The 27,122-nt window shown below is 44.3% G+C and overlaps 1 protein-coding gene across 1 annotated transcript; it reads left to right on the forward strand.

The window, feature by feature from the left end:
- LOC119957353 (dihydropyrimidinase-related protein 2-like) lies at positions 1 to 24,633 on the forward strand. The gene is given in 10 exon segments (XM_038785269.1): positions 1 to 273; positions 9,638 to 9,706; positions 11,055 to 11,175; positions 13,175 to 13,331; positions 15,895 to 16,036; positions 16,799 to 16,969; positions 19,544 to 19,561; positions 19,563 to 19,724; positions 21,667 to 21,832; positions 22,959 to 24,633. Coding segments are annotated over 10 exon segments (1,137 nt in total). The 5' UTR covers positions 1 to 234; the 3' UTR covers positions 23,051 to 24,633.
- Positions 24,634 to 27,122: the final 2,489 nt, after the last annotated feature.

Here is a 27,122-nt window from a genome sequence, read left to right on the forward strand (position 1 = left end):
GGGGCAGCAAAGGGGCTGGACTGAGAATGAGGTTGGGTGCGGCGAAGCACAAGCCCGCAGCCGCAGCCTGGGCTAACTGTGTTATTGCTGGAGTCTCTCCCAAGCGGGGACGGTCTGGCAGAAGCGGGGAGGCTGCAAGAGGCAGAAAAGAAACACACGGTTAAGAACAATTGCAGCTGTGGCTGCAGCTTTTGCATTCTATCATTCGTTCGGTTCCGATTGATAGTCACAGCCATGTCTTACCAGGGTCAGAAAAATATCCCACGTATCACGGTAAGTATTCGGAGGCAATATGGATATCGGGGGCTGTTCTGTGAAATGCAATGTCGGATTGATTTTGTGATTTGAGGTCGAAATATGTCCTGGTGCCTGACTTGAGCTGTGTGCATGCAGACCTCGTTTGAAGAGCCTGGTTGCATAATTTCAGTCCAACAGCCACGCACTTTTTATCTTGTGGGACCAAGGACAGCGACTGTGCAGCACTTGCAGGAGATAATGGCTGTGTCTGAATAGAGGCAGATGGCGAGATTTGTCCCTCTGTCCCCCTTTTCCCCGCCCCCTCCCCGTCTCTGATATGATTGTTTATACAATTTGGTTTATAAAGAACTCGATAACAGAAACAAATGGAAACCCAATTCAAAAAAGGAACCCTTGCCCCAAGACGAGAAATGAAAAATCCTTTGCTGTTATGCAATTAACATCGCTATTTAGCCATTCCTGCCCAACAGCATTCCCACAAAGAAGATGGCGTGTGCAACCGATGTCAGAATAGCTGCCTGAATTTTTTTACAAATTTAATTAATTTGTGCAAACCATGTCAGATCACGTTAAGCAATTTACATTTGCCAAACCCATCCAGACAATTACCTAAATATATGAAGCTACTCGGGAATAATATGCCCTCGCTTCAAAAATAATAAAATAAGACAAACTGATTGAAGACTAAAATCCCATTGTCAGTGTTTGCTAATTCAGCTCATGGCAACAGTGCATTTTTGTATTAAATGTATTTTTATCTAATTTCATTTATAACTCTATGTTGCTGCAAAATTATGCTCACTTGTCAGATGAGCAGATATGACGTACTTAAAAATGTTGAAGATTTCTGCCTTTAAATTAATGGATCTTTCCAAAATCTCTTTTCAGAGTGAGCGTATGATGGTAAAAGGTGGAAAAATCGTGAATGGTGACCAGTCTTTTTTTGCTGATATTTATGTAGAAGATGGTTGATCAAGTAAGATGGCTTCATTCAGTTTAGCCTTGGTGTGGAAAAAAAATCAATCAATAAATCCTTTATTGAAATAAAAATGAATACAAACTTGTTTGTCATCTGCATAGGCAAATTGGTGAAAATCTGATTGTGCCCGGTGGGGTTAAAGTGGCCGATGCCAGGGCAGCACGGTGGCCTAGTGGTTAGCACAACCGCCTCATGGCGCTGAGGTCCCAGGTTCGATCCCGGCTCTGGGTCACTGTCCGTGTGGAGTTTGCATATTCTCCCCGTGTCTGCGTGGGTTTCGCCCCTCACAACCACAATCTGAATCCAGGTTACATTCAAAGGGTGCCATTTGTCGCACATTTGAGTTAAGGAGTCAGTAATTGGGCATCTTGAATTTGCATTGGAATCTGACCCAACCTGATTTGAATGGATGTTTTCACTCTCTTGATACACTCACAGTGAAATAGAGTTTTGCTTACCCTTGGCCTGATTCATAGGAGTCTGTGAATAGGAGCAGGTAGCATGGTAGCATTGTGGATAGCACAATCGCTTCACAGCTCCAGGGTCCCAGGTTCGATTCCGGCTTGGGCCACTGTCTGTGCGGAGTCTGCACATCCTCCCCGTGTGTGCGTGGGTTTCCTCCCACAGTCCAAAGATGTGCAGGTTAGGTGAATTGGCCATGATAAATTGCCCTTAGTGTCCAAAATTGCCCTTAGTGTTGGGTGGGGTTTCTGGGTTATGAGGATAGGGTGGAGGTGTTGACCTTGGGTAGGGTGCTCTTTCCAAGAGCCGGTGCAGACTTGATGGGCCGAATGGCCTCCTTCTGCACTGTAAATTCTATGATAAATTCTATGAGGAGCAAGGCATTCAGTCCCTTGAGCCTGTTGCACCATTCACTGCTGATCTGTATCTAAACAACCTCACCCTGCTTTGGCTGCATATTCACAAGTGGATCTGAGTATACAGAAGGAAAAGACTACATAACTTGGCACCAGTGAGGGAGTTTCCTGTGATATGAATGTAAACTGAATGCTCCTGAGCTTGTTTATTCCCAACAATTTTCATGGTGTAGAATAAATTAAAATGTTAATGAATAGATTCTGATATTGATGGGTTAACTTTGTTAAAGATGACTGCAGGTGAATTTTAAAGATGCAACTGAAGAGTGCAATGGATGAAACAAAAGAGAAAATGCTGGAAAATCTCAGCAAGTCTGGCAGCATCTGCAGGGAGGGAAAAGAGCAAACGTTGCGATGACTCTTTGTCAAAGCTAACAGACAGAGAAAGTGGGAAATATTTATACTGTGGCGTGAGAATGATATCCACAGAAACCCAGGTAAACCATGTGCTAATGGCCACAGGAACCAAGGGAAAAGAGTGCTAATGGCAGTGCCCAGAGAGGACAAAAGATGTGAAAGGTCAAACAGCAGGGAAACTAATATCAGAGGATGAACTGTAGATGTGGGGGGGGAGGGGAAGGGGGAAGCAAAGAGGAGAGAGGTGAAGGAAAGGTGGATAAGATGGGGGGGGGGGAATTAAATATATATTAAGAAAGAAATGGTAAAAGACATTTAAAATGAAATGAAAACAAATAGGTCGAGGTGGGGTAGAGCTGATAATCTGAAGTTGTTGAATTCGATGATCAGGCCGGAAGGCTGTAGCGTGCCTAACCGGAAGATGAGATGTTGTAACCTGTCACAGCTTAAGGACAGCCCAGAATGATTTCCAGTGACACCAACTGGCCTGTTGAACAACAAAACACATTTGAGCTAGAAATTAACACAGTGACAGAATTAAGAGAAACAAATTTTAGTTCTGACTGGACCGGTTTTGAGATTTTCAGCCTCGAGTGAATGCCTGTAAAATACAGAATCTGGCGCTCAGACATAATAATTCACCCAAGCCAACTGATTTTCATAAATATTGCTGTGAAGTAAAGAAAGAGAATGCCTTTCTAAATTTCCTTTGTTTAAAAAAAATGCTGCTCTTTATTTGAAATAGTCAAGATAAAAGTGGCATTGTTCTGAGCAAAGACTGGCTGAAGTTTCCTGTGCTTAATCAAGAGGCTGCTCGCATGGATTGGCTACAAGCTCTGCTCCGTCACCACTCGGGTCTCTTCAGCAGACCTCATTTGTAATCTTGGTCTTGTTTTGAACCCTGAAATGAGCTTGAAACGACATTGTGTGCCGTCACTCAAACTGTCAGCATTCCATCTCTGTAGCATTGCCTGATTCCACCCCTAACTCACCTCTCCTATTGTTGAAACGACAGCCATGGCTTTGTTACTTCTAGACTTGAGTACTCTTGTCACTCCTGGTTGGCCTTCAGCATTCTACTCACAGTAAGTTCAAGATCATCCTAAATTCTGCTACCCATGTCCTTACTAGCACCCAAATCCAGTTCACCTATCACCCCTGTGCTTGGTAACCTACAATCAGCACCTCGATTTGAAAATTCTCATCAGTTTTCAAAGCCTTTCATGTCGCTACCTTTTGTCTCTCACTCCAATCTGCCCTGGGCCTTCACGCTCAGAGATTGACATAAGGATGCATTTAAAGCAATTGCTGATTAAAAATTCACTATCCAATCAGACTGGTCCACACTGCTGGCACGAGGAGAGACTAAACTTATTGACAGAAATCCGTTCAAGCTTTCTTTTCCTGCAAAAGAGAGAGCGATTGAAATGCACAGCAGATATGGGTTCAAGGCCTGCTCCTGAACCAGGGCACATAGTTGACTCTGCAGAGCAGGAGTGACGGAGTAGTGCATTGTTTGAAGTGTGGTCTTTCAAGATACACTTGGTGTTTCAGAAAACTGTTGAAGGTCTATGGTATTAATTGGTGAAGAACAGAGCAATGAATTCTTCCTGCACCATGTCCAATATTTCTTCCTTGAAAAGACCATGAAACCAGGTTAACTGGCCAGTTGGTATTTATCTCACTGCCCACGTGACAATCACTGTGTTGCAGGGTAGTTTCATAGTGTTTAAAATATAAGGGGTGTTCTGAAAGATCTGAAAGAAGGTGTAAATGCCAATGTTGATGGTCAGCCTTTATTTGAGCTCAGACAGAAAGAGAAATGAGAGGTTGTACGAAATGTTCTCCACATGAAACATTTCTCCTGCATTTTCTATAAATGACCTGCCCAGGCTCAGGAGTGGGTTTTGAATCCCTACCTGTTATGCATTTCCATTAGGCAGTGTTTTGCTGATAAAGAATAATGGCATATCTATTTTACAATTTTGCAAGCCCGTTCAATTCACTTGATGTCCTGTTGTCTGGAACTACTGCTTTCAACAGACAACTTTACATCAAGTCAGGGTAACCCGTGAGAGAGGGATGTTGGATCACAAAGGGTCAGGGATTCCAGCAGTGAGGTGAGAGTGACTACTGTTGGTATCAAGGCAGCATTTGACCCAATCGTTCAGGAAATTTTGCTAAATTAATGTCAGTGGCACTCAGGAAAAACTCTCCATTGGTCAAAGTCATAACAAAGGAAGACTGTTCTGGTTTTAGAGGCCAATCCTCAGCCCCAGGACTTTGCTACTGGGGTTTATCTGAGTGGTGTCCCAGTCCAAAGCATCTTCAGCTTCTTCAGCAATGGACCTTTATTCCATTATCAGGTCAGAACACACAGCAACAAAAGAACTAGGAGGAGGCCATTTTACCCCTCCTCCCTGCTCTGCATTTTGATAAGATGGTGGTTGTTCTGATTGTGGCCTCAACTCCACTTTCCTTTCTGCCTTCCAGCCTTCCATCACCATTTACTCCATTGTTGATCAGAAATCTATGGAACTCAGCCTTAAATATATTCAGTGTTCCAGCTTTCACTGTCCTCTGGGAAAGGGAATGCCACAGAATAACAACCCTCTGAAACTATTTCTCCTGAAGCCAGTCTTCAATAGGAGGCCTCTAATTTTTAAATTGCGTCCCTGAGTTCTAGACTTCCCCGCAACGGAAACATGACCGCATCCTTGTCAAGTTCGCTCAGGATCTTGCATGTTGCAGTCACATCACTTCTCATTCTTCCCATTCTTCCAAACGCCAATGGATTTTGTCCCAACCAGTATAACCTTTTCTCGGAAGATAACTGGTCATCCTGGGAATTCATAAGAGGCAACCTTCTGTGAACTGCTTCTAATGCAGTTGCATGTTTTTAGTAAGGATGCCAATACTGTAAACAATACTCCAGGTGAGGTCTCACCAAAGCCCTGTGTAGAATTTAGAACAGTACAGCACAGGACAGGCCCTTCGGCCCTCGATGTTGTGCCGAGCAATGATCACCCTACTTAAACCCACGTAACCCATATACCCGTAACCCAACAATCCCCCCATTAACCTTGCACTACGGGCAATTTATCATGGCCAATCCACCTAACCCGCACATCTTTGGACTGGGAGGAAACCGGAGCACCCGGAGGAAACCCACGCACACACGGGGAGGACGTGCAGACTCCACACAGACAGTGACCCAGCCGGGAATCGAACCTGGTACCCTGGAGCTGTGAAGCATTGATGCTGACCACCGTGAGGCCCCTACATTTTTGTAGCAACAACATTTTTCATGACTTGTATATTCCAATCCCCTTCCAATAAATGCCAACATTCCATTTGACTTCCTCAACTCTTGCTGCACCTGCACACTAACAATTTGTGACTCAAGTACCAGGATGTCCAGATTCCTCTGCACCGCCGAGTTCTGCAGTCTCTCCATTTAAACAATATACTGATTTCCCATTCTTTCAAAAGTGGGCAAATTTGTATTTTCCCATCTTATAAATTTTTGCTCACTCACATAATCTGTCTAAATTACTGTGTAGACTTTTTCTGTCCTCTTGACAACTTCTCGCGCATTTACATCTTTCCATAAAATCCCTACAGTGCCGAAGAAGACCATTCGGCCCATTTGAGTCTGCACTGGCCCTCAAAGAGCACTCCACTCTCGTCTACTCCTCCCCCCTCTCCCTGTACACCCCCTCCCTCCCCCAATTAACCTGCACATCTTTGGACTGTGGGAGGCAACCCATGCAGACATGGGGAGAACGTGCAAACTCCACACAGACAGTCACCTAAGGCTGGAATTGAACCCGGGTCTGTAAGGCAGTAGTGCTAACTACTCTGCTGTTCCTTTAGTAAAGAGACAAATACCGTATAAAATACTCCAGATGTGATCTCACCAGAGCATAACCTCCCGACTTTGGTAATCAGTTCCCCCCACAATATATGAAAACATTCTATAAACGTTCCTAATTACTCCTGAACATGCATACTCTCCTTTTTTGATTCATACATTAGGTCACCTAGATCCCTCTGAATCTCAGAACTCACCATTTAGATAATATACTTTATCCTTCTTGCCAAAAAGGACCATTTCATAGTTTCCTAGATCCCTTTGCAGGTGTTTGCCTGCTCACTTAACCTAACTATGTCGCTTTGTCACCTCCTTATTTCCTCTTCACAATTGACTTTCCTACCAATCCTTGTTCATCAGAAAATTTGGCAATCATACCTTCGGTCCTTTCATCCAAATCATTTAAATAAATTGTAAAAAGTTTTTTTTTAATAATTTTTATTGAGATTTTCAAAAACATATCAAAAACAGAAAATAACAACAAGAAAACAATATTAACAACAACAAAAAGAAAAGCACACTAACCCCGAAAACCAAACCCCCCCCCAGTAACTATAACAAAAAGGAACAGATAAACCCCCGGCATATTCAATAAACACATATACAGATTCCCCCCCCCCCCCGGGTTGCTGCTGCTGCCGGCCTATTTTCCTACCGTTCTGCCAGGAAGTCCAGGAAAGGCTGCCACCGCCTAAAGAACCCCTGTACTGATCCCCTCAGGGCAAATTTCACCTTCTCCAATTTGATGAACCCCGCCATATCATTGATCCAGGCCTCCATGCTTGGGGGCCTCACATCCTTCCATTGAAGCAAGATCCTCCGCCGGGCTACCAGGGACGCAAAGGCCAGAACACCGGCCTCTTTCGCCTCCTGCACTCCCGGCTCCACTGCAACCCCAAAAATTGTGAGTCGCCAACCTGGTTTGACCCTGGATCCCACCACCCTCGACACCGTCTTTGCTACCCCCTTCCAAAACTCTCTCAGCGCTGGGCATGCCCAGAACATATGGACGTGGTTCGCTGGGCTCCCCGAGCACCAAGCACACCTGTCTTCGCCCCCGAAAAACCTACTCATCGTCGTCCCAGTCATGTGGGCCCTGTGCAGCACCTTGAACTGTATGAGGCTGAGCCTCGCACAGGAAGAGGAGGAATTCACTCTTTCCAGGGCATCCGCCCACATCCCTTCCTCAATCTCCTCACCCAGCTCCTCCTCCCATTTACCATAAATTGCAAAAAGCGAGGACCCAACACTGATCCCAGTGGCACACCACTCATTACACCTTTCAACCAGGAAAATACCCATTTGTACCTACTCTGTTTTCTGTTAGCTAGCAAATCTTCAGTCCATGCCAATGTGTCACACTCTGTGCCATCAACTTTTATTTTCTGCAATGTATTCAATATGGCACCTTGACACATGGGTTATGGAACTCTAAAAATTCCCCTTTATCCACAGCACACACATTTTAAAAAAAATTTCGATTATCCAATTCATTTTTTTCTAATTAAGGGGCAGTTTAGCATGGCCATCCACCTATCCTGCCCATTTGGGTTGTGGGGGCGAAACCCACGCAAACATGGGGAGAATGTGCAAACTTCACACGGAGAGTGATCCAGAGCCAGGATCAAACCTGGGACGTCGATGCTGTGAGGCAGCAGGACGAACCACTTGCGCCACCGTGCTGCCCTTACAGCACACATGACTTCTTTGAAGACCAATAAATTGGTTAAATGTAATTTCCCTATCACAAGCCATGTTGATTCTGCCTGATGGCCTTGAATTTTGCTAACTGCCCTATTGTCACAACTTTAATAATAGCTTCCAACATTTTACCCATGAAGGGTATTAGGCGAACTGACCTGTTGCTTATCAATTTCTGTCTTCCTCTCTTTTTGAATAAACAAGTTATATTTGCTATTTCTCCAATCTCATGGCATTCAACAGCATTATCCCAGATAAGGTCAGAGGCTTATAATTCTACAATGAATAACACATCTCTTTTCCCTAAAGCCTGTTCACATCTACAAGGCACAAGTCAGGAGTGTGATGAAATACACGAACAGTGCAACTCCCAACAACATTCGAGAAACTTGACACCATCCAGGACAAAGGCCACTTGACTAACACCCCATCCACCATCTTCAACATTCACTCCTTCCACCGTCGAAGCACAGTGGCAGCAGTGTGTACATCTAAAAGATGCACTGCAGCAACTCAGCAAGGTTCCTTTGACAGCACCTTCAAAACCTGTGACCTCTACTGCCCAGAAGGACAAGGGCGGCTGCTGCATGGGAACATTTCCTGCATGTTTCCTTCCAAGTTATGCACCATCTTAACTTGGGATGATGTGACCATTTCTTCACTGTCGTTGGGTCAACATCCTAATCTCCCCTCCTCACATTAGTGTACGTGTACCACGTGGACTCCAGAGGTTCAAAAAGGAAGCTCGCCACCACTTTCCCAAGGGCATTGGAGGTGGCCTGCAAATGCTGGCATTGTTAGTGATGCCGATATGTAAATTCAATGATTCTATGGCATCCATGCCAGCTATCAGTTTCTGGGAAATTTCCCAGTAAAACTAATTTGGATGATTCAGTGCTTCTTATTTATGTGATCCATACCAATTCTTCAACCTTGCAGAAAAGAGGCGGGATTCTCCCACAATTGGCGGGATGGCTGGCGCCGGGAACGGCACGAACCACTCCAGCGTCGGGTAACCGGAAGTTGCGGAATCCTCCGCTCTTCCGGGGACTAGGCTGGCGCCGGAGGGATTGGCGCCACGCCAACCAACGGCGCAGGGCTGGCACGAGTTGCCGCATGAGTAGAACCACCGGCGTGTTCTGTGCAGGGTGGGTTGTTCTCCGCTCCAGCCATGGCGGAGCCCTGCCAGCACGGAAAGAAGGAATGCCCCCACGGTACAGGCCCGTCTGCAGATCAGTGCCCCCCCTCCCCCCCCCCCCCCCCCCCCCCCCCCCTTTCCCAGGAATCTCCGACTCGGCGGGGGGGGAGTCGCAGAATCCCGCCCAGAAAGTCTCAAATATGATTTTCATTTTTCATGACTTTGGATCTTTGCCACGAGCAGGCAGTGGCTACCTTTTCCACATCAGTACACATTGTATGTGAGTTAAGTTTACCAATATTGAAATTTTGTGTGACTTTTCTGTGAGAGTGTGTCACTTGCTCATTTCTATGAAATAAGAACTGGATTCTGCTGTTTCTATGAATTATCCTCTTTGCGTTACACGGACTGTTTGACCCTGTCTCCTAACCACTGTTCCTCCCCTGTTGCAGGAACAGCAGAGGATTCTTGCACTGGGCATCACTGGAACTGAAGGCCATGTACTGAGCAGGCCAGAGGAGGTAAGAGGATACGGGATATGCCGGAATAACAGTATGATTTGTTTAAACTTGATGGTCAAGCAGCATTGTAATGGACAATGGGACAGATGGTGCAACTTTGACATCCATTACATATTTTGTTCAATTCAGCCCTCCGTTCCAACTGGGATTCTATTATTGGAATCTTGCACCATCTGCTCTATTGCCCATTATCAGGTTGCTTGACCATAAAATGGCAGCAACAATACTGGTTCTAATACTTTTGTCAGTAATTTAGGTATGTTGTAAATTCAGATCAGACCTTGAAACTGCTGCTCCTGTAAAATCCAGCTGATCACCAAGTTTATCTAGTGTAGTGATTGACTAAATTGTACAGGTCGAAATCATCTAAGAGTCTATTTCTGGCCTATGCTGACAGTTGAGATATTAAAGCTGGACTCTGTGCGATTCAGTGGCTGCCAGTGTGAAGTGTGTCATTGTGAGGTGATTTTGAGAACTGCCGTTTGATGAGCAGGTAGAAGTTGGTTAATTGTTAGACAGTGAACCACAGTTGGATGGTGAATTGCCCTACTTCAAAATGGAGCTTTCTGCCACAAATTATTGTTAAGACAGAGCAACCCACCAATTAATATATTTTCAAATGAAGCTGGAGATGATCAATATCAGAAATAGGAGCAGGAGGGAGTTATTCTGTCCTGTGTGCCTGCTTCATTCAAACTATGGATAAATGATCTCAACCCACCTATCCCCATGTCCCTGATTCTCCCAGTATTCTCTGTATTGAACATACTTGACAATTGAGAACCCACGCAGGCCGACCCACGGCGGCCGACCCTCGTGACCCACCCTCGCGACCCACAGCGGCCGATCCACGGGTCAGCCAACCCGCGGTGGCCGACTCGCATGACCCACCATTTTTGTTTACCTTTAATGTGACAGCCAAGCCTGCTTGCTCCTCACGGTCTCAGTTGCTTTGTCATTCAATGTTATATTTCTATGAAGGACTTCAACTGATATAGATTCTCACTGTATCCGTTGAAAAAATGAAGAGGTTTGTCCTCAAAACTGCCATGCTTAATCTTCAAAAACCTTTGACGATTACACCGCGACAATGTCCCTGGAACCCTCCCGACACCTGCCCATGCGGCCTAACCCTGAGTTTGAAAATGACCGATGTTGGGGTATGTGTTGTGGAATTTGGGTGAATTTGGAAGCTATGTGGTAGCTTGTGCAGTATATGGAATGAATGGATGCACTGAGCAACATGTTCTTCTGTTCCATTATTTATGTCTTGTTTGTTAGTGGTTAAGTCATTGCTTTGAATACTGATTTGAGGACGTTTTTTGTGCTTGTGTGCCCCTCTCTGCAGATTGAAGCGGAAGCAGTGAACCGGGCCATCACTATTGCAAATCGAACCAACTGCCCGCTCTATGTGACCAAAGTAATGAGTAAGACTTCTGCTGTCATCATTGCTCAAGGCAGGAAGAAAGGTATATATCGGCCATACTCCTGAACATGTGTTCTTTCGCCCCCGTTGCCTGGATTTTTATCAGCCCAAGGCCTTTTTATTGAATGTTCCTCTCCTGCTTCTCTCGATCTGCATGGAGCCTGGAATTAAACTGCCAAAAAAAATCAAGCATTGACCTTTTCGCAGTTTTCTGTAGTTTTACTTCATCTTATTTTAAAACAAAATTTAGATTACCCAATTCTTTTTATTTCCAATAGAAGGGCAATTTAGTATGGCCAATTAACCTTCCCTGCACCTCTTTGGGTTGTGGGGTGAAATCCACGCAGACACAGGGAGAATGTGCAAACTCCAGCACCTGAGATGAATGACCAATCTCCCTTTTTTGAAAATATTTTGGGAGACAGAATGTTGACCCGGGAACCAGGAGAACTTTGGACACCAATGCTGGACTGAAAAAGTTAACCTCTAACCTGCTGCCTCCTCCCCTCCTGTCAGTGAGTGCCAGTCGAGGTCATGTGCTCAGGTACAGAAGTGAGGTTTCAGTGCAGATTTGGATGTGAGGGTGAACCCATTTTATATTGCTGGAGGTTTGATGATGTGAAAAGAGAAATGTTCTGCTCCAGAAATAAACTAATACAAGCAGAATTATATCATTGCAGTTTTCATTGACTTGGTTCAAGAGGAAAGTAATTGAGATGTTTCAGTAAGCTGATGAGCCTTGTCCTCAGTCCCCACAGCATGATACACGATATCAATGATCAAATATTCACTGGAGGGAAAATGCCCACCTCTTTTTGAAGGCCAATTGGCCAGTGGGTAGATATTTATTTTCTGCAGCCAGGATCCAACCATCAATCCAAATAATAACAAAAAAACCGGGAGTTATGCCCAACCAGTCCTTGTTGGTGTTTGTTCTCTAAAGATGCAGTCATCAGTCATCCCAGCAGTCACCCCAATCCCATGCACTTGCCTGCTATACTGTGTCTCGGAGTCCCAGATAAACTCTGTTTATGCTGACTCTCTTTATCAAGGGACATTACTCACGTTGGGACATTTTGGAGCATGCTGACTTGAATATAAGCTGCGGTAAGTACCTCTTTTAGTTTGGGGCCTGCTGGTGACATATTTAAGTCTCTGGCATATTTAAATATTTTTGCATGACCATGCACCTATGGTAATTTAAAAGGGTCAACTTCAGCCTGTGCAGGTACTTTTGGGGTGCCACACAGCTGACATGAACTTTGGCTAGAATCATAGGTTCTTGTGGCACAGAATGAGGCCATTTGGCTTGTCAGCCTTGCCAGCTCTCTGAAAGAGCTGTCTAATTTAGTCTCACACCCTAGTCTTTTTCCACTGAACTCTGCCAATTAGACTTGTGATGCACGATCAATTGCACAGAGACGAGAGTCGAATACAACTGAGGCTTTACTTCTCTAAGATGTGTGGCCTCCTACAGCAGCTGGCGAAATGGCTGCTGTACGGGGAGCACACATATTAAAAGTCCGCCTATTGGGCGGAGCCAGCAGGCAGGGACTACCCCCGTACCTGTAGTACAGGGTCTTACCACACATTTCCTAATATACACAACAGTGGTGATTACCACAACTTGTTGAAGAAAACACCCGGTTCCCTTCTGAGAGTTCCTGTGCAATGTGATACTTTTCATGTTGTGTCTCCCAGATCTGAACAGTCCTGTGTGTGAAGAAATTTCTCCATATTTCTTCTCTAACTCTTTTGGTGATAATTTTAAATCTGACCTTTAATTACCCGCCCACTTGCCAGGGGAATCAATATCTCCCTCCTAACCAGAAATGTAATGATTGAACAAAACAACTGGCACTGCGTGTGTGTATTTGTGTATGATCTGAATATAAGCTGAATCCATGAACGATGAAATTAAAAGCAGTCCATTTTCTCATTCAGCTCCAGGTGGCAGAAAGGTTTGAAAATGGACAACTTTTTTCAATTCAAGTCTTTATTTGAAAAAAAGAACTCTCAACATTGCCTTTTCCTCCTGACAGGCGCTGTTGTGTATGGAGAGCCGATCACTGCAAGCCTGGGAACCGATGGATCTCATTATTGGAGCAAGAACTGGGCCAAGGCAGCTGCGTTTGTGACTTCCCCTCCACTGAGTCCAGATCCAACCACTCCAGACTACCTGAACTCCTTGCTATCTTGGTACATGTTTGGTATTGTTGGTAAAATCACTTGAGTTGCAGATCTTATCTTCACACGTCTTCCTGAGCATCGACAGTTATGCATTCACAAGTTGGGTCAATTTAAGCAAAATCCATAACTGAACGGTTTTGACGCCAAGTAGAGTTTAGAATTCCACAGCAATCATTGATGATTGAATTGACTCCCAAGTAATCAGTGGGTGAACTAATGGGAAAAGTACAACAAATCTAATCACACCCAATATTATTTGGGCATGGAACAATTGACCACAAGTGGCTATCGAAACTGCAGGCAGAACACAATTTAAATGCGAATTGTATCTATTTGAAGAGGGAAGATATAAAAGGGCAGAACATGGAGTCAAGGAGACAGTTGGAAACCTTTTAGTGAAGTTAATGAGATAGATATGGAATGTAAAGGAAATTTGAAATGTTCATTCAAGGAAAACAGGATATTAGAACAAGGAAATAGGATAAAACAATGAAAGGTTCATTTGGGAAGGCATTTTGCATTGAAGCAATTGAACATCTAGATTGCATTTTGCAAAATAAGTAACTGGGTACTAAGAAGTAAAGACACATTCGCCCTGATTTGGAATTTTAACAATTTTGCAACTATTCCAATGAGATGTCCTGGGATTTGTGAATTGAACCTTGGTTGCAAAAACAGAAGGGTCCACTATTCTCTCTGAAGATACTGACAGTTTCACACTGATGTGTACTGTTAATTGTGTGTATGAAAAGATGCATTGCACAGCGCTCAACTCCTCCTTTCATCAGTTCCCCATATCGTTATTCTTATTGCTTGTTTGTTTGTTCCATCGTCCTTGAGTCACACAGCTCCATAATAATTTAATCCTGAAACCAATAATGAGAATTGGAGAGGTTTCTGAAATGTTCCCACCCTCGCCCCTGCTCCTCTGTTTTGCTCCACTTTTCTACTCCTTTCTCTTCATAGGTAGTGAAAGAAGAAAATAATTATTGTACTTAAATTATGCTTTCACATCCTCAGGTTGATCCAAAACCCTTTGGAGCTAATGGCATGCTTTTGAGGTTTAGCCAATGTAGGAAACACTGCAGCCAGTTTGTGCATAGCAAGCTCTCATAAACAGACATGTAGCGTCCAAGCTTCTGAGAGTTATAACTGGGCACTACTCCAAAGATTAGCTGGGGAATCCCCCGCCCACCACCCCTGCAGAGGTCCTCAGGTAAGGATTGCCCAGCAACTTCAAATTTCTGTTGGGCAATTGCCCTTAATTGGAACCATCTAAAAGTACGATTTAAATTGCAAACTGCAGCAATGATTACCCAGGAAGAATTAAAACCACTCCTAACTTCCATCCTACCCACTTACTTTGTAAACCTACCTTCTCCCACTTTATTCAATATCTCTTCATAGCTAATACCCTCCATACCAGGCAACATACTGGTAAACCTTTTTTGTACTCTTCTCAATGCTCCACATCCTTCTGGTTGTGTGGTGACCAGAATTGGACACAGTACTCCAAATGTGGCCTAACCAAAGTTCAATATAATTTACGAGCTTTTATACTTGATAGCCTGTCTTATGAAGGGAAGCATGTCATATGCTTTCTTTACCACCATTTCCACCTGTGCTGCCACTTCTAAGGTCTGTGGACCTGCACGCCCAGATCTGTGTCTCTATGCTCCTGATGGTTCTGCCATTTATTTTATAGCTCTCACCTGAATTGGATCTACCAAAATGCATCACCTTGCATTTTTCCAGGTTAAATTCCATCTGCCAGTTCGCTGCCCAATTTTGCAGCCTATCTATTAGATATCCTGTTGTATTCTCTGACGGATTTCATCACTATCCGCAACTCCTGCAATCTTAGTATCTCCGCAAACTTGCCAATCAGACCTGCTATGTTTTCTTCCAAGTCATTTATATATATTACAAAGAGCAGAGGTACCAATACTGATCCTTGCGGAACACACTAGTTGCAGACCTCCATCGAGAAAAACACCTTCCACTGCTACCCTCTTATATATCTGCCGGAAAGAGCCAATTGCCTTTGGTTTATTGCCTCACCCAAATCACAGTGCTACCTCAGTACTTGTACTGGGAGGTCAGCATAGATTTTTGTGCTCGAGTCTCTGGAATGAGACTTGAACTGACAACTTCTGACTTAGAGGTGGGAGTGCTACCCAAATAGCTACAGCCAACACTGAGTCTTGCTGGGATGTTGCTGTTACCTTGCCACAGCATCCAGGTGGCCCAGTCAGCAGGGAGGAGTTTAACAGTCGAGCCAAGTTGTATCTTATAATTCCTGCCCGAACGAACTTCAAACAGGGTTTACTGATTGGCGGATGAGTCTTGGAAGTTTAACTAATTTTTTTTTCCAGTGATGCAACACTTGGTGTTTCTAACTTTTGAATTGAGAAATTATCAGCAGACCAAATCGTTGTGGTTTGTGCAGCTCATTACAGCAATTCATGAGGTAGTGATGGTCTGTTCAAAAGAAAATGGTTTGTCAGTCAGTGTGCTGAATGAATGTAGGTAACCATCCTTGTTGACCCTCGGTGTGTCCTTGTATTTGCAGTGGTGATCTTCAGGTCACTGGCAGTGCACACTGTACTTTCAACACCTCTCAGAAGGCTTTAGGAAAGGACAACTTCATCCTGATCCCTGAAGATACCAATGGAATTGAGGAGAGAATGTCCACTGTTTGGGATAAAGCTGTGGTAAGTACAATATATGTCATGGAAAGAATGAAAAGCAAAGTGCTGATGGGGCTCAGGCTGTGGAGACACTGCAGGGGAGGACCCCACACCTCATGCAATAGAGCATTAGGTTATGACAAAATTGCTAACAACCTGAAAGGAGGCAACTAAGAGAGAACTTTTTACTGAAGCTTGAGATGTAAATTGCTCCTCAAGGCAAGCCTAGATATTAGAAGAAAGGTGCTAAAAAGGGAGGAATGTGCGCAACTCCCTATGGCATTCCTTACCTTCAGCCTTCCCGAAAAGTAAATCACTGAATGATCTAGTACAGTGAAAATTGGATTTTGTGAGGAATGCACCTGCAGCATAATATACCATGTGGATTAAATATGGAGGCAATGGCATAGTGGTATTGTTGCTGGATGAGTAATCCAGAGACCCAGGGTAATGCCCTGGGGCCTGGTTCAAATCCCACCAGGGCAGATTTTTAATTTCAGTAAAAATCTAGAATTAAAAATAATGACCATGAAAACATTGTTGATTGTCATAAAAACTTCAGGGAAGGAAATGTGTTGTCCTTACCCAGTCTGGTTAACATACGACTCCAGACCCACAGCAGTGTGGTTGATGCTTAAATGCCTGAGGGATGGTCAATAAATGCTGGCCAACTGTGACGCCCACATGAATTAATAAAGCCCAATAGTTAACTGTTAGATGTCTTCATGATGTCTCTCACGATCAATGTTCTTTAACTGAAATGTTTCTTGTCACAAAACCACACAGGTCTCTGGGAAAATGGATGAAAATCAGTTTGTAGCAGTGACCAGCACCAATGCTGCCAAGATTTTCAACTTGTACCCAAGGAAGGGACGCATTGCAGTGGGTTCAGATGCCGTCCTTGTGATCTGGGACCCTGACATTGTCAAGACCATCACGGCAAAGAACCATAGCCTGGTAGTTTGACAGCATTGTGTCCTATTTAATACAGCAGTCAGCCACTTCAGCCAAGTATTTTTTGCACAAGCAAATAAATCATTGTCCAACGTTGTTATTTTCATCAAGTGGCACAAAGCTTTATTTATACGATTGACTGTTTAGGAAATGTTTAGCAGGAATTTCATGAGAGCTTCTCCTCCTCTACCATGATTTTTGAAATTCGGCAAACTTTGGATCCTCACTGTCTTCAGGTGATGTCCCGTAGGACTGGTGAATAGCCAGTGTTGTTGCTTTGTTTAAGAACGGCAGCAAGGATAATCCAGGGAACTACAGGCCGGTGAGCCTTATGTCAGTGGTAGGGAAATTACTGGAGAGAATTCTTCGAGACAGGATCTACTCCCAGGATCTACTCCCATTTGGAAGCAAATGGACGTATTAGCGAGAGGCAGCACGGTTTTGTGAAGGGGCGGCCGTGTCTCACTAACTTGATAGAGTTTTTGAAGAGGTCACAAAGATGATTGATGCAGGTAGGGCAGTGGATGTTGTCTATGTGGACTTCAGTAAGGCCTTTGACAAGGCCCCTCATGGCAGACTGGTACAAAAGGTGAAGTCACACGGGATCAGGGGTGAGCTGGCAAGATGGAAACAGAACTGGCTAGGTCATAGAAGGCAGAGAGTAGCAATGGAAGGGTGCTTTTCTGATTGGAGGTCTGTGACTAGTGGTGTTCCGCAGGGATCAGTGCTGTGACCTTTGCTGTTCATAATATATATAAATGATTTGGAGGAAAATGTAACTGGTCTGGTTAGTAAGTTTGCAGGCGACACAAAGGTTGGTGGAATTGCGGATAGCGATGAGGACTGTCGGAGGATACAGCAGGATTTAGATTGTTTAGAGACTTGGGCGGGGAGGTGGCAGATGGAGTTTAATCCAGACAAATGTGAGTTAACATATTTTGGAAGGTCTAATGCAGGTAGAGAATATACAGTTAATGGTAGAACCCTCGAGTATTGACAGTCAGAGAGATCTAGGTGTACAGGTTCACAGGTCACTGAAAGGGGCAACACAGGTGGAGAAAGTAGTCAAGAAGGCATACGGCATGCTTGCTTTCATTGGCCGGGGCATTGAGTATAAAAATTGGCAAGTCATGTTGCAGCTGTGCAGAACTTTAGTTAGGTCACACTTGGAGTATAGTGTTCAATTCTGGTCGCTACATTACCAAAAGGATCTGGAGGCTTTAGAGAGGGTGCAGAAGAGATTTACCAGGATGTTGCCTGGTATGGAGGGCATTAGCTATGAGGAGAGGTTGAATAAACTTAATATCTTCGCACTGGAACGACGGAGGTGAGGTCGACAAAATTATGAGGGGCAGAGACAGAGTGGATAGACAGAGGCTTTTTCCCAGGGTAGAGGGGTCAATTACTAGGGGGCATAGGTTTAAGGTGTGAGGGGCAAGGTTTAGAGGAGACGTACGAGGCAAGTTTTTTTTTACACAGGGTAGTAAGTGCCTGGAACTCACTGCCGGAGGAGGTGGTGGAAGCAGGGATGAAGTGACGTTTAAGGGGCATCTTGACAAATACATGAATAGGATGGGAATAGAGGGATACAGAACCCGGAAGTGCCGAAGATTTTAGTTTAGACGGGCAGCATGGTCGGCACTGGCTTGGAGGACCGAAGGGTCTGTTCCTGTGCTGTATTGTTCTTTATTCTTTATGCACATCTTATTGTTCTATCATTTCTGCTGAAGTAATAGTGGAGTGAATTTCTCAGGAAATTCCCAGCAATTCAGTAAGTGTTGGTTACGTAAGTAAGATAATGTGGCCTTCAAATTTGGTAGCTGACCTGCTGGAAATAAATTCAAATTATGGCCAGTGGACCGAAGCAAATAGCTGTTGGATGCTTTTTGAGATTGGTGCAATTGGTTTTGCGTCCCAGAGATTGTGCTGGAACCTCTGTTGTTTTTACTTCACATACAATAATGTAGCGCAGGAGGAGGTCATTCAGCCCATCAGGCCTGTGCCAACTCTGGTGGACCTATCCAGTTAGTCCCAGTCCTTTTATCATCGCTTCCAAAGTTTCTTCCACTATCCTTAGTGGTGGTGCATTCTGGATCACACTTTAGAAATATGACGCATTTGGGAATGGGAAAACAAAAATACAACTGATGAAGATAACAACTCAGCAGTGATGACAAAGTGTGAAGAATGCAAAACAGACAGAGGTTGGTAGTGTGAACAGATAGATTCAGTTCAGAGAGTCATATCAGATCTATCCCTGGTCTGTACTGAATTGGATGAGCTCAGTGGACTTCAACATTCCTGAAATGGAAAGGGTAAAGTAGTTTGCTGGGTTTCTTGCTGTTGATCACTGTACTGTGACATCTCATGTCTGTGTATGGGCTTGTTGAATGAAGGAAGACGGGATTGTTTTCGGTAGTAATGCCTTTGACAGTCAAATAAGTTGTCAGTGCTTCCTCTTCAGATTTGGATAGCAAGTGAGTGAACCACTGGTTTTTCAGAATTTCTGCAATGACTTTGCAGATGTGCACATGTAACCTTGCTGCTCTCAATGTTTTTTCCCCTTGTTGCAAATAGGCAGTGGAATACAATATTTTTTGAAGGAATGGAGTGTCGTGGGGCACCCTTGGTTGTCAATAGCCAAGGTAAAATTGTCTTTGAGGATGGTATGGTTCATGCTACTGAGTGCTCTGGACGCTTTATCCCCAAGAAACCATTCCCCGACTATGTGTACAAGAGGGTCAAAGCAAGGAACAAGGTAATGGTGTTTATACATTGTCCCATATGAGGATTGAAAGTGGTCTGGTGTTGACTTTGTATTGATAATCTGTTGGCAAGATGCCCTGTTGAAGTTCAGTTTATGCCTCTGTGTCATGAACCACGCTGATGGATCCCAACTTAAATCACCAGTTCAAGGTTTATAGTTTTGTTTTTGGAATGATGTGAGGAGTCAGGTAAAACCCCAGTAAAAATAAGTAGTTAGCGTGTAACAATTATTAAAGACTATTTAGTGAATGAAAGAAAATACATATACATGAACAAGACTATACTATCCACTACTGTCTTGAGGCAAATTTCATACTGTTGCTGAGTAGATAGAATCTGATCATTTCTTGCTCGAATTTTTAAAACTGCTTTTACTTGGCAAATCCATGACACTGTGACTCAGCAAAACCTGACTGCACACATCAGCTGTTTCAGTGTCATTGAAAACTGTGCAAATTTGATTCTTGGAACAACTTCTGTACTCCTCATGAAGTTGTTAATCCTGTAATCACATTGTGTTACTTTAAGATAACCACAATCCTTTTATTGATTCTTCTGTGGGATTTGAGCTCATAATCAAGGTTGCCGGTGCAGCGCAGTGGGGAACTGTCGTTTACATAGAATTTACAGTGCAGAAGGAGGCCATTCGGCCCATCGAGTCTGCACCTGCTCTTGGAAAGAGCACCCTACCCCCTATCCAAGGTCAACACCTCCACCCTATCCCCATTACCCAGTAACCCCACCCAACACTAAGGGCAATTTATCATGGCCAATCCACCTAACCCGCACATCTTTGGACTGTGGGAGGAAACCGGAGCACCCGGAGGAAACCCACGCACACACGGGGAGGATATGCAGACTCCGCACAGACAGTGACCCAAGCCGGAATCGAACCTGGTACCCTGGAGCTGTGAAGCGATTGTGCTATCCACAAGGCTACCGTGCTGCCCAAATGTTTACATGAGACATTAAAGTGAGGCCTGGATCAAGTGGACAGTTGAGATCCTGCAGCATCATTTTAAGAAGAACAGTCTTTCCTCAACTCTTTAGCATAGCCAATCCATCAGCCCTGCACATCTTTGGACTGTGGGAGGAAACTGGAGCACCCAGAGGAAACCCACTCAGACACGGGGAGAATGTTCAAACTCCACACAGACAGTCGCCCAAGGCTGAATTTGAACCCAGGTCCCTGGCTCTGTGAGGCAGTAGTGCCAGCATGCTGCCTGTTATTCTGTTATGCACAGTAGAGTGTCAGCCAAGATATGTCCTAACCTCCTGATATGGAAGCAAAGCACAGGAAGACTCTCCCAAAAACACAGCTTTGCAGAAACCATAGCAAAAATGCACTTCTCTTTGGAACAGAACAGGGTACTACTATTGAATGCCAGCAGAGTCAACCCTTGCCATCCCATGAACGAAAGACTGGGCGACATGATTAACCTCTATATTTGTATGGTGCTCCAGTCTTTGGGGGTGTTGGAGGCAAAGTGAGGTTTCCAGCAGAGGAGAGGTGTCATTGCAAGCTTGATGCTTCTTGAGAATGAACATCCTGCCTCTCCCGGCCTTCAATCTCCCCAACATGGCTTCAAACTGTTCCTTAATGGACCTCAATTTTGAGCATCCATGAGCTATTCTATGCATTGAGCATTCTAAGAAAACATATTTCTTGACACTGCTGTTCTCTGACTTGAACCCATGTCCCTTGTGCCACTTGCACAGTTTAATTGATGAATATGCAAAAAGCGGAGCTCTCGACGAAGAATTGTTATGGTTTATTTATTTCACACCAAGTGACTTGAACCCATTTAATTCCATCAGTTTCAGCACATTGAACTGTTGCACTGCATATGTTGCATGTAAACAGCACCAGATATTGTTTTTTATCAGCATGTCAATCATAGATAATTTGTAACGCGTCAATTTCTGCCTCCCAGTTAACAGAACTGGGAGGAGTCCCCCGAGGGCTCTATGATGGTCCGGTCTGTGAGGTTTCAGTGACTCCCAAATCCGTTACGCCTGCTTCCTCTGCCAGGACTTCACCTGCCAAGCAGCAAGCACCACCAGTGCGAAATCTGCACCAGTCAGGATTCAGTTTGTCTGGTAAATGTGTGTTTCCTGTTTTATTACCTCTCAACATATTAGTGTGTTGCTATTGTATTTAGTATTTGCTTTAGCTCCAAGCCTTGATATTGTACTGAAGTAGCAGATCCATCATATATGAGGAACAAGTTAATTTATGTTTGCAGTCTTTGTGACCTGTGATGGCATAAGCCATGTAATACAGAGATGGACCGAGTTCTCCAGTCTATCTCGGATGGAGTCATTTTGAAAGTTGACAGGCCTCTCTTGGTGAAATGTTCTTTGCCAAGTTCACCTGGGTTACAGATAAGGTGTGGACATGCTCTCACTGCTGGGTTATATGCAGTTGTCTCTGTTAGAGAATGTGGGAGTCAGCTAATGGCAGGATGTCACCTGCCACTACTCCTAAGACCACAAGAGGGAAGGTACAGAGCAGAGAGTGCCCAGTTCTTTAAGGAGAGGGAGAGGAACAACAATGAATGCAGCAATAACAATAGTGCCCTTCAGAAATTGCTCACTTCAACTAGAGTTAGAAGAAAGCTGGTCAATGTTTTGGGCTTCACTCTTGCACTTCGTGCAGTGTGCCAAGATGAGCCAGGCTTTGTTGGAAATTCACATATCCTGAGTGAGAATGGCAAATGTGCACCTTGAGTTTAAGAATTTGAATTCATCCAGTGCAGAAAGAGGTCATTTGACCCATCGAGTCTGCAGTGACCCTCTGAAAGAGCACCCTACCTAGGCCCACTCCCCCACCCTACGCCTTGACCCCACCTAACCTGCATGTCTCTGGATACAAACGGGCAATTTAGCGTGGTGAATCCATCTAACCCGCACATCTTTGGACTGTGGGAGGAATCCAGAGCACCCAAAAGAAACCCACGCAGACACAGGAAGAAAGTGCAAACTCCACACACAGTGACCCAAGACCAGAATTGAACCCAGATCCCTGGTGCTATGAGGCAGCAGTGCTAATCACAGTGCCACCGTGCTGCCAAAAGCTTTTACACAGAATGTTGTGCACTTAGCCATTTGAATGAATGGGTGTGTTGCAGGGTGGGGGCGGGGGAGACATGGAAATAGGTGGGGAGAATCAAATGTCTTTTTTCATGCATCTGTCTGCATTCTAATTCTTTGCGCTTTTCAACAGGTGCACAGGTAGATGACAATCTGCCTCGCCGAACTGGCCAGCGGATCGTGATGCCTCCTGGTGGTCATGCGAATATTACAACGCTTGGCTGAGTCTCCATTGTGCAATGGTGTTGGCGGAGCCATCATCTTTTTGCATCCTTTTTTTTTAAGAGCCTGTGATGGTTACTGTGAACAAACAATTCTGGATTTGCATAACCCACTCCCAGTATTATTTTTATCACCAACAGTGAAATGAAGAGCAAAACACTTTGTTGATCTTAAACCCATGCCTGATGCAGTATGACACACACAGTATTTCAGAGATGAAGGAACCTCTGCATCCGTCTGACTTGAGGGAAAGAGGAGGGACTTCCTTGGAGTTGTGCATCCTCCTGCAATAGAGTTGTCACTCATGTTTTCTCTTTGGGTTTTCATGTTTGGGTGCTATGCAGCTGAATGAACCAAAACAACCCCATGCAATTGAGGAATAAGTCAGTTCCTTTAATTTTACAGACATGCAAAATGATTTAAGAGGATGGCAAACATGAGTAAAAAAAAAGCCACGCGCAAGAGAAAAATTGCAAAGTTAATTTGTGATCAGTACGGCAGTAGTTGTAATCCAGATGAACTCTCAGTTAAGGGATGGTCAGTAAATCGGTGCCAGAATGCACTTTGTTCTCCGTATATGTAGTTTATACTCTGCAAAGAGGAATAGCAGTGTGCAAATATGGTTCAAATTATGTTTAACAGTGTTTAAATTTCAAGTTGATCAACATTTGTCACCGAAAATACATACGTATGGTAATTGGAATGATAAAATTCCGAAATATGCAGCAGCTGAGGAATTGGGTCCACGGGGAAGATTTAGTTATTTGTGGGGAAAAACTGACGGCTGAAAATTCGAAGTGAAATGGTGTCAATGCAAAGTTGGAAAATGAAAAGACAGGTTGATATTAATTCATCTTTTCAGTTTCACCTCTGAGGGGCCAACTGTAAATTTCCAGCATCTTTTTTAGCTTGAGAATGCTATTTGCTTCCCAACTCTTGAGTTCCACACAGCATTGTTAAACATAACTTGTACTGAGATAAATTCTGAGAACAGAAGAATAGGCTTTCAATGGTGAGGCTGTCTGACTAACAAGCTTGTGCCTTTCTTGGTCTATTCACAGGCTATCGTCCTTCCACCCCAAGGAAATCCCTTCCCTGCTGCCCTGTGGGATGGTTCACTTTCCCATAGCACTATGTCATGAGATTTTGCCCAACAAGATTCGCTGTTGTCTTTATGGGTGCTTAAAAGTGCATTTTTCCTCTCATTTTTCAGACTGGAAATGCAACATGGGCTAGCAGTATGTTCACTGACAGCTTGCTTGAGTTTACCACTGAATGAGCCTAATTCATATTTGGGGGTTTTCAAAGATTAATTGACTGCAGTGACTTGATGCTTTAAAACTCATTGTAGTTTTGAAATGTCGCATCGATGGCTTTCACCCCTCCAATCCTGTATTGTATTCTTATTAAAAAAGCTACTTTGTGTTTTCATGGTATTCCTGACGATAGGGTTCTGCTCTTGTGCTTTTCTCCCTTCTTCCATTGTTGTGTTCAATCAAGGTCTTGTGATTTATCCTGTTAGGGAAGGTTGATAAAATACTGTGTTTTACTGACATGAACTGCTAATAAAACACATTGCTGTTTAATTGTGTCAGAGTGAGTGGAATTTGAAAGCTTGTGTGCGTGGTGTGTCTATGTGTCATTTCTTTGTGAAGTGCAGCCAATGGCAATATCATTTGTGGGACAATAGGTAGGAATGTGTCACTATATTGGTGTTAGTGGTTTGGTGTCATGACATCAGGTGATGCCTTGCTTGTCTGTCCTCTTATTACTACTTTACTCTGAAAAGGGTGCAGAGGAATTCTATATGGGAAATCTCTTTTTTCCACTTTCAAATTTGGATTGGAAAGAATTAGATGCCCACAGATAATCAATACATATGCGTTAAAGTAAATAGCAAAGTGATAAGAATAAGAAACAATCACCAAATTTGTCATGATCCTGATGATGTTTTAACTGCAGAAATCATGCAAGTGTGATGCCAGATTTGGAACCATTTTCACTGGATGCTTTGTGGACTTCTGTCCCCACTTAGTGTTGAATTAAAACAAAGCAGTTTTCAATGTAAAAATTCTCCTTGTATTTGTATATCACTGAATTGAATGCAGAATCACTGCTGAGCCAGATGATATCTTCTCCTTTCTATAAATTAGTTTATCCTAAACTCTGCTAGTTCTCGTGACAGATAGGTGGCAGCAGCAGGCTGAGAGCGCAGGAGCTAAGTCAGGCCCACTGTTTGGATCATTCAATTGACCAGCTTGGCTGTCTTTCTCAATGTTTTGGTGTCATTTTTTTCAAGAATGTCCAGGAGAAGTAGGTGGCATTGGCAACCAAACAAGGCACCAGGACATGGCACAGAGGGGAAGAAGAAGATCATGGCAATTCAGAAATCTTTGATTTACAGGATGAAATGAATAGCACATACAATAGATTATGGGGCGCTTGTGGCAGGAAACTTGCCAAAGTTAGCAGTTTTAAATCAAGGTGAGAGTTGGCTGTTGATTGTGGTTGTGCTTTGAATCCCTTTAACCCTAATGGCTGCACCACTGGCTTCCATTGGCTCCCTTTTCAGCAACCCCTTGATTTTAACATTCTGTACTTTGTTTTTACATGTCACTCCCATGACCTAACCGTTTCTTATATCTGTAATCTCCCCCAGTCCTAGAACTCTCCAAGATCTCTGCAGTCATCCAGTTCTGGCTCATTGCACATCTCCAATTTCCTTTACTCCACTCTTTGTGGCCATGCCTTCAACTCCTTGGGCCCCCAAACTTTGAATCCTTCTCTAAGACACTCCTTAAAATCTACCTCTTGGACCGAGATAATGCCTGTCTGACCGAATATGTGAAGCTGTCGCAAATGTTGACAACACCCCTGTGAAGGGCCATGAACCTTTCACTGCGTTAAGACTGCTGCATAAATCCACCTGATGTCAGAAGCTGCATCCTTTTCAGTGGAGGGCAGTCAGAGAAAGAAATTTAATTGCTATTTCCTGGCTCTCGGTATTAAGGAGGTCTATTGTACCCATACTATTTTGCCAGATGGGATCAGGTAACATCACATGGGGATCAGGCTTAAAAGCTTCCTCATCCATCGGGCTTTGAATTGACGCCCAGAATTACTGTACAGTTTATCATTAAGATCATGGCTGATCTAATCTTGGCCTCATCTCCACCTTGCCCACTTTTTGGAGAGGGAACCTTTTAAGAGAAACCTGAAAATCCTGTCTTACCAGAAGCTTCTGTTCAAGCTGACAGCATTTCGCGAAACTGCTGTTCAACTTAAAATATCGAGGGGACTACCAAACTACAGACAAACTTGGCTCCTCCCATTAATTACATCATCTATATCCCATGATGATGCTTTATCACCTGCTTCGCTAGGACAACATATAATCCCTCCTAATGTATTTACTGCAGGGAATCTCTGGCAATCATAACAGTGCAGGCTGCAGTGAGTGAGACTCTGGAATTGAGGTAAGCATGGGCGCTTAAGAGAATAAATCTTAATCTTTTACCTTCTTAAAATCTAACACAAAGTGCTGGTAATTGAAGGGTAGACATTTAAGCAGCATCTTTTTTGGTCCAACAAAAATGAGAAACAAAGGGCGAAATTCTCCGCGGACCGTCGTAACGCCGATTTCCGGCGAGCAAAATTGGTGCAGATGACTCCGGCGTCGGGACCTTCTTTTAGGCCGCTAATCTCCGTTCCCGGAGGGGCCAGCATCGGACCGACGCGATACGCGTCATTTTAATGTGCTGCAGAAGTGGCGCGTTGAGAGAGAGAGGACGGGTACCGGCATGGGGAGAGGAGGAGGAAGGAGGAAGGAAGGGGGGGAGGAGGGAGGAAGGAAGGGGGGGGGGAGGAGGGAGGAAGGAAGGGGGGGGAGGAGGGAGGAAGGAAGGGGGGGAGGAGGGAGGAAGGAAGGGGAGGAGGAAGGAAGGGGAGGAGGGAGGAAAGGGAGAGGAGGGGGGGAGGAGGGAGGAAGGGGGGGGAGGAGGAGGAAGGGGGGGAGGAAGGGGGGTGGAGGAGGGAGGAAGGGGGGGGAGGATGGAGGACGGGGGGGGAGGCGGAA

Source organism: Scyliorhinus canicula, chromosome 26 (genome assembly GCF_902713615.1).
Source record: "Scyliorhinus canicula chromosome 26, sScyCan1.1, whole genome shotgun sequence".
Classification (NCBI taxonomy): Eukaryota; Metazoa; Chordata; class Chondrichthyes; order Carcharhiniformes; family Scyliorhinidae; genus Scyliorhinus; species Scyliorhinus canicula.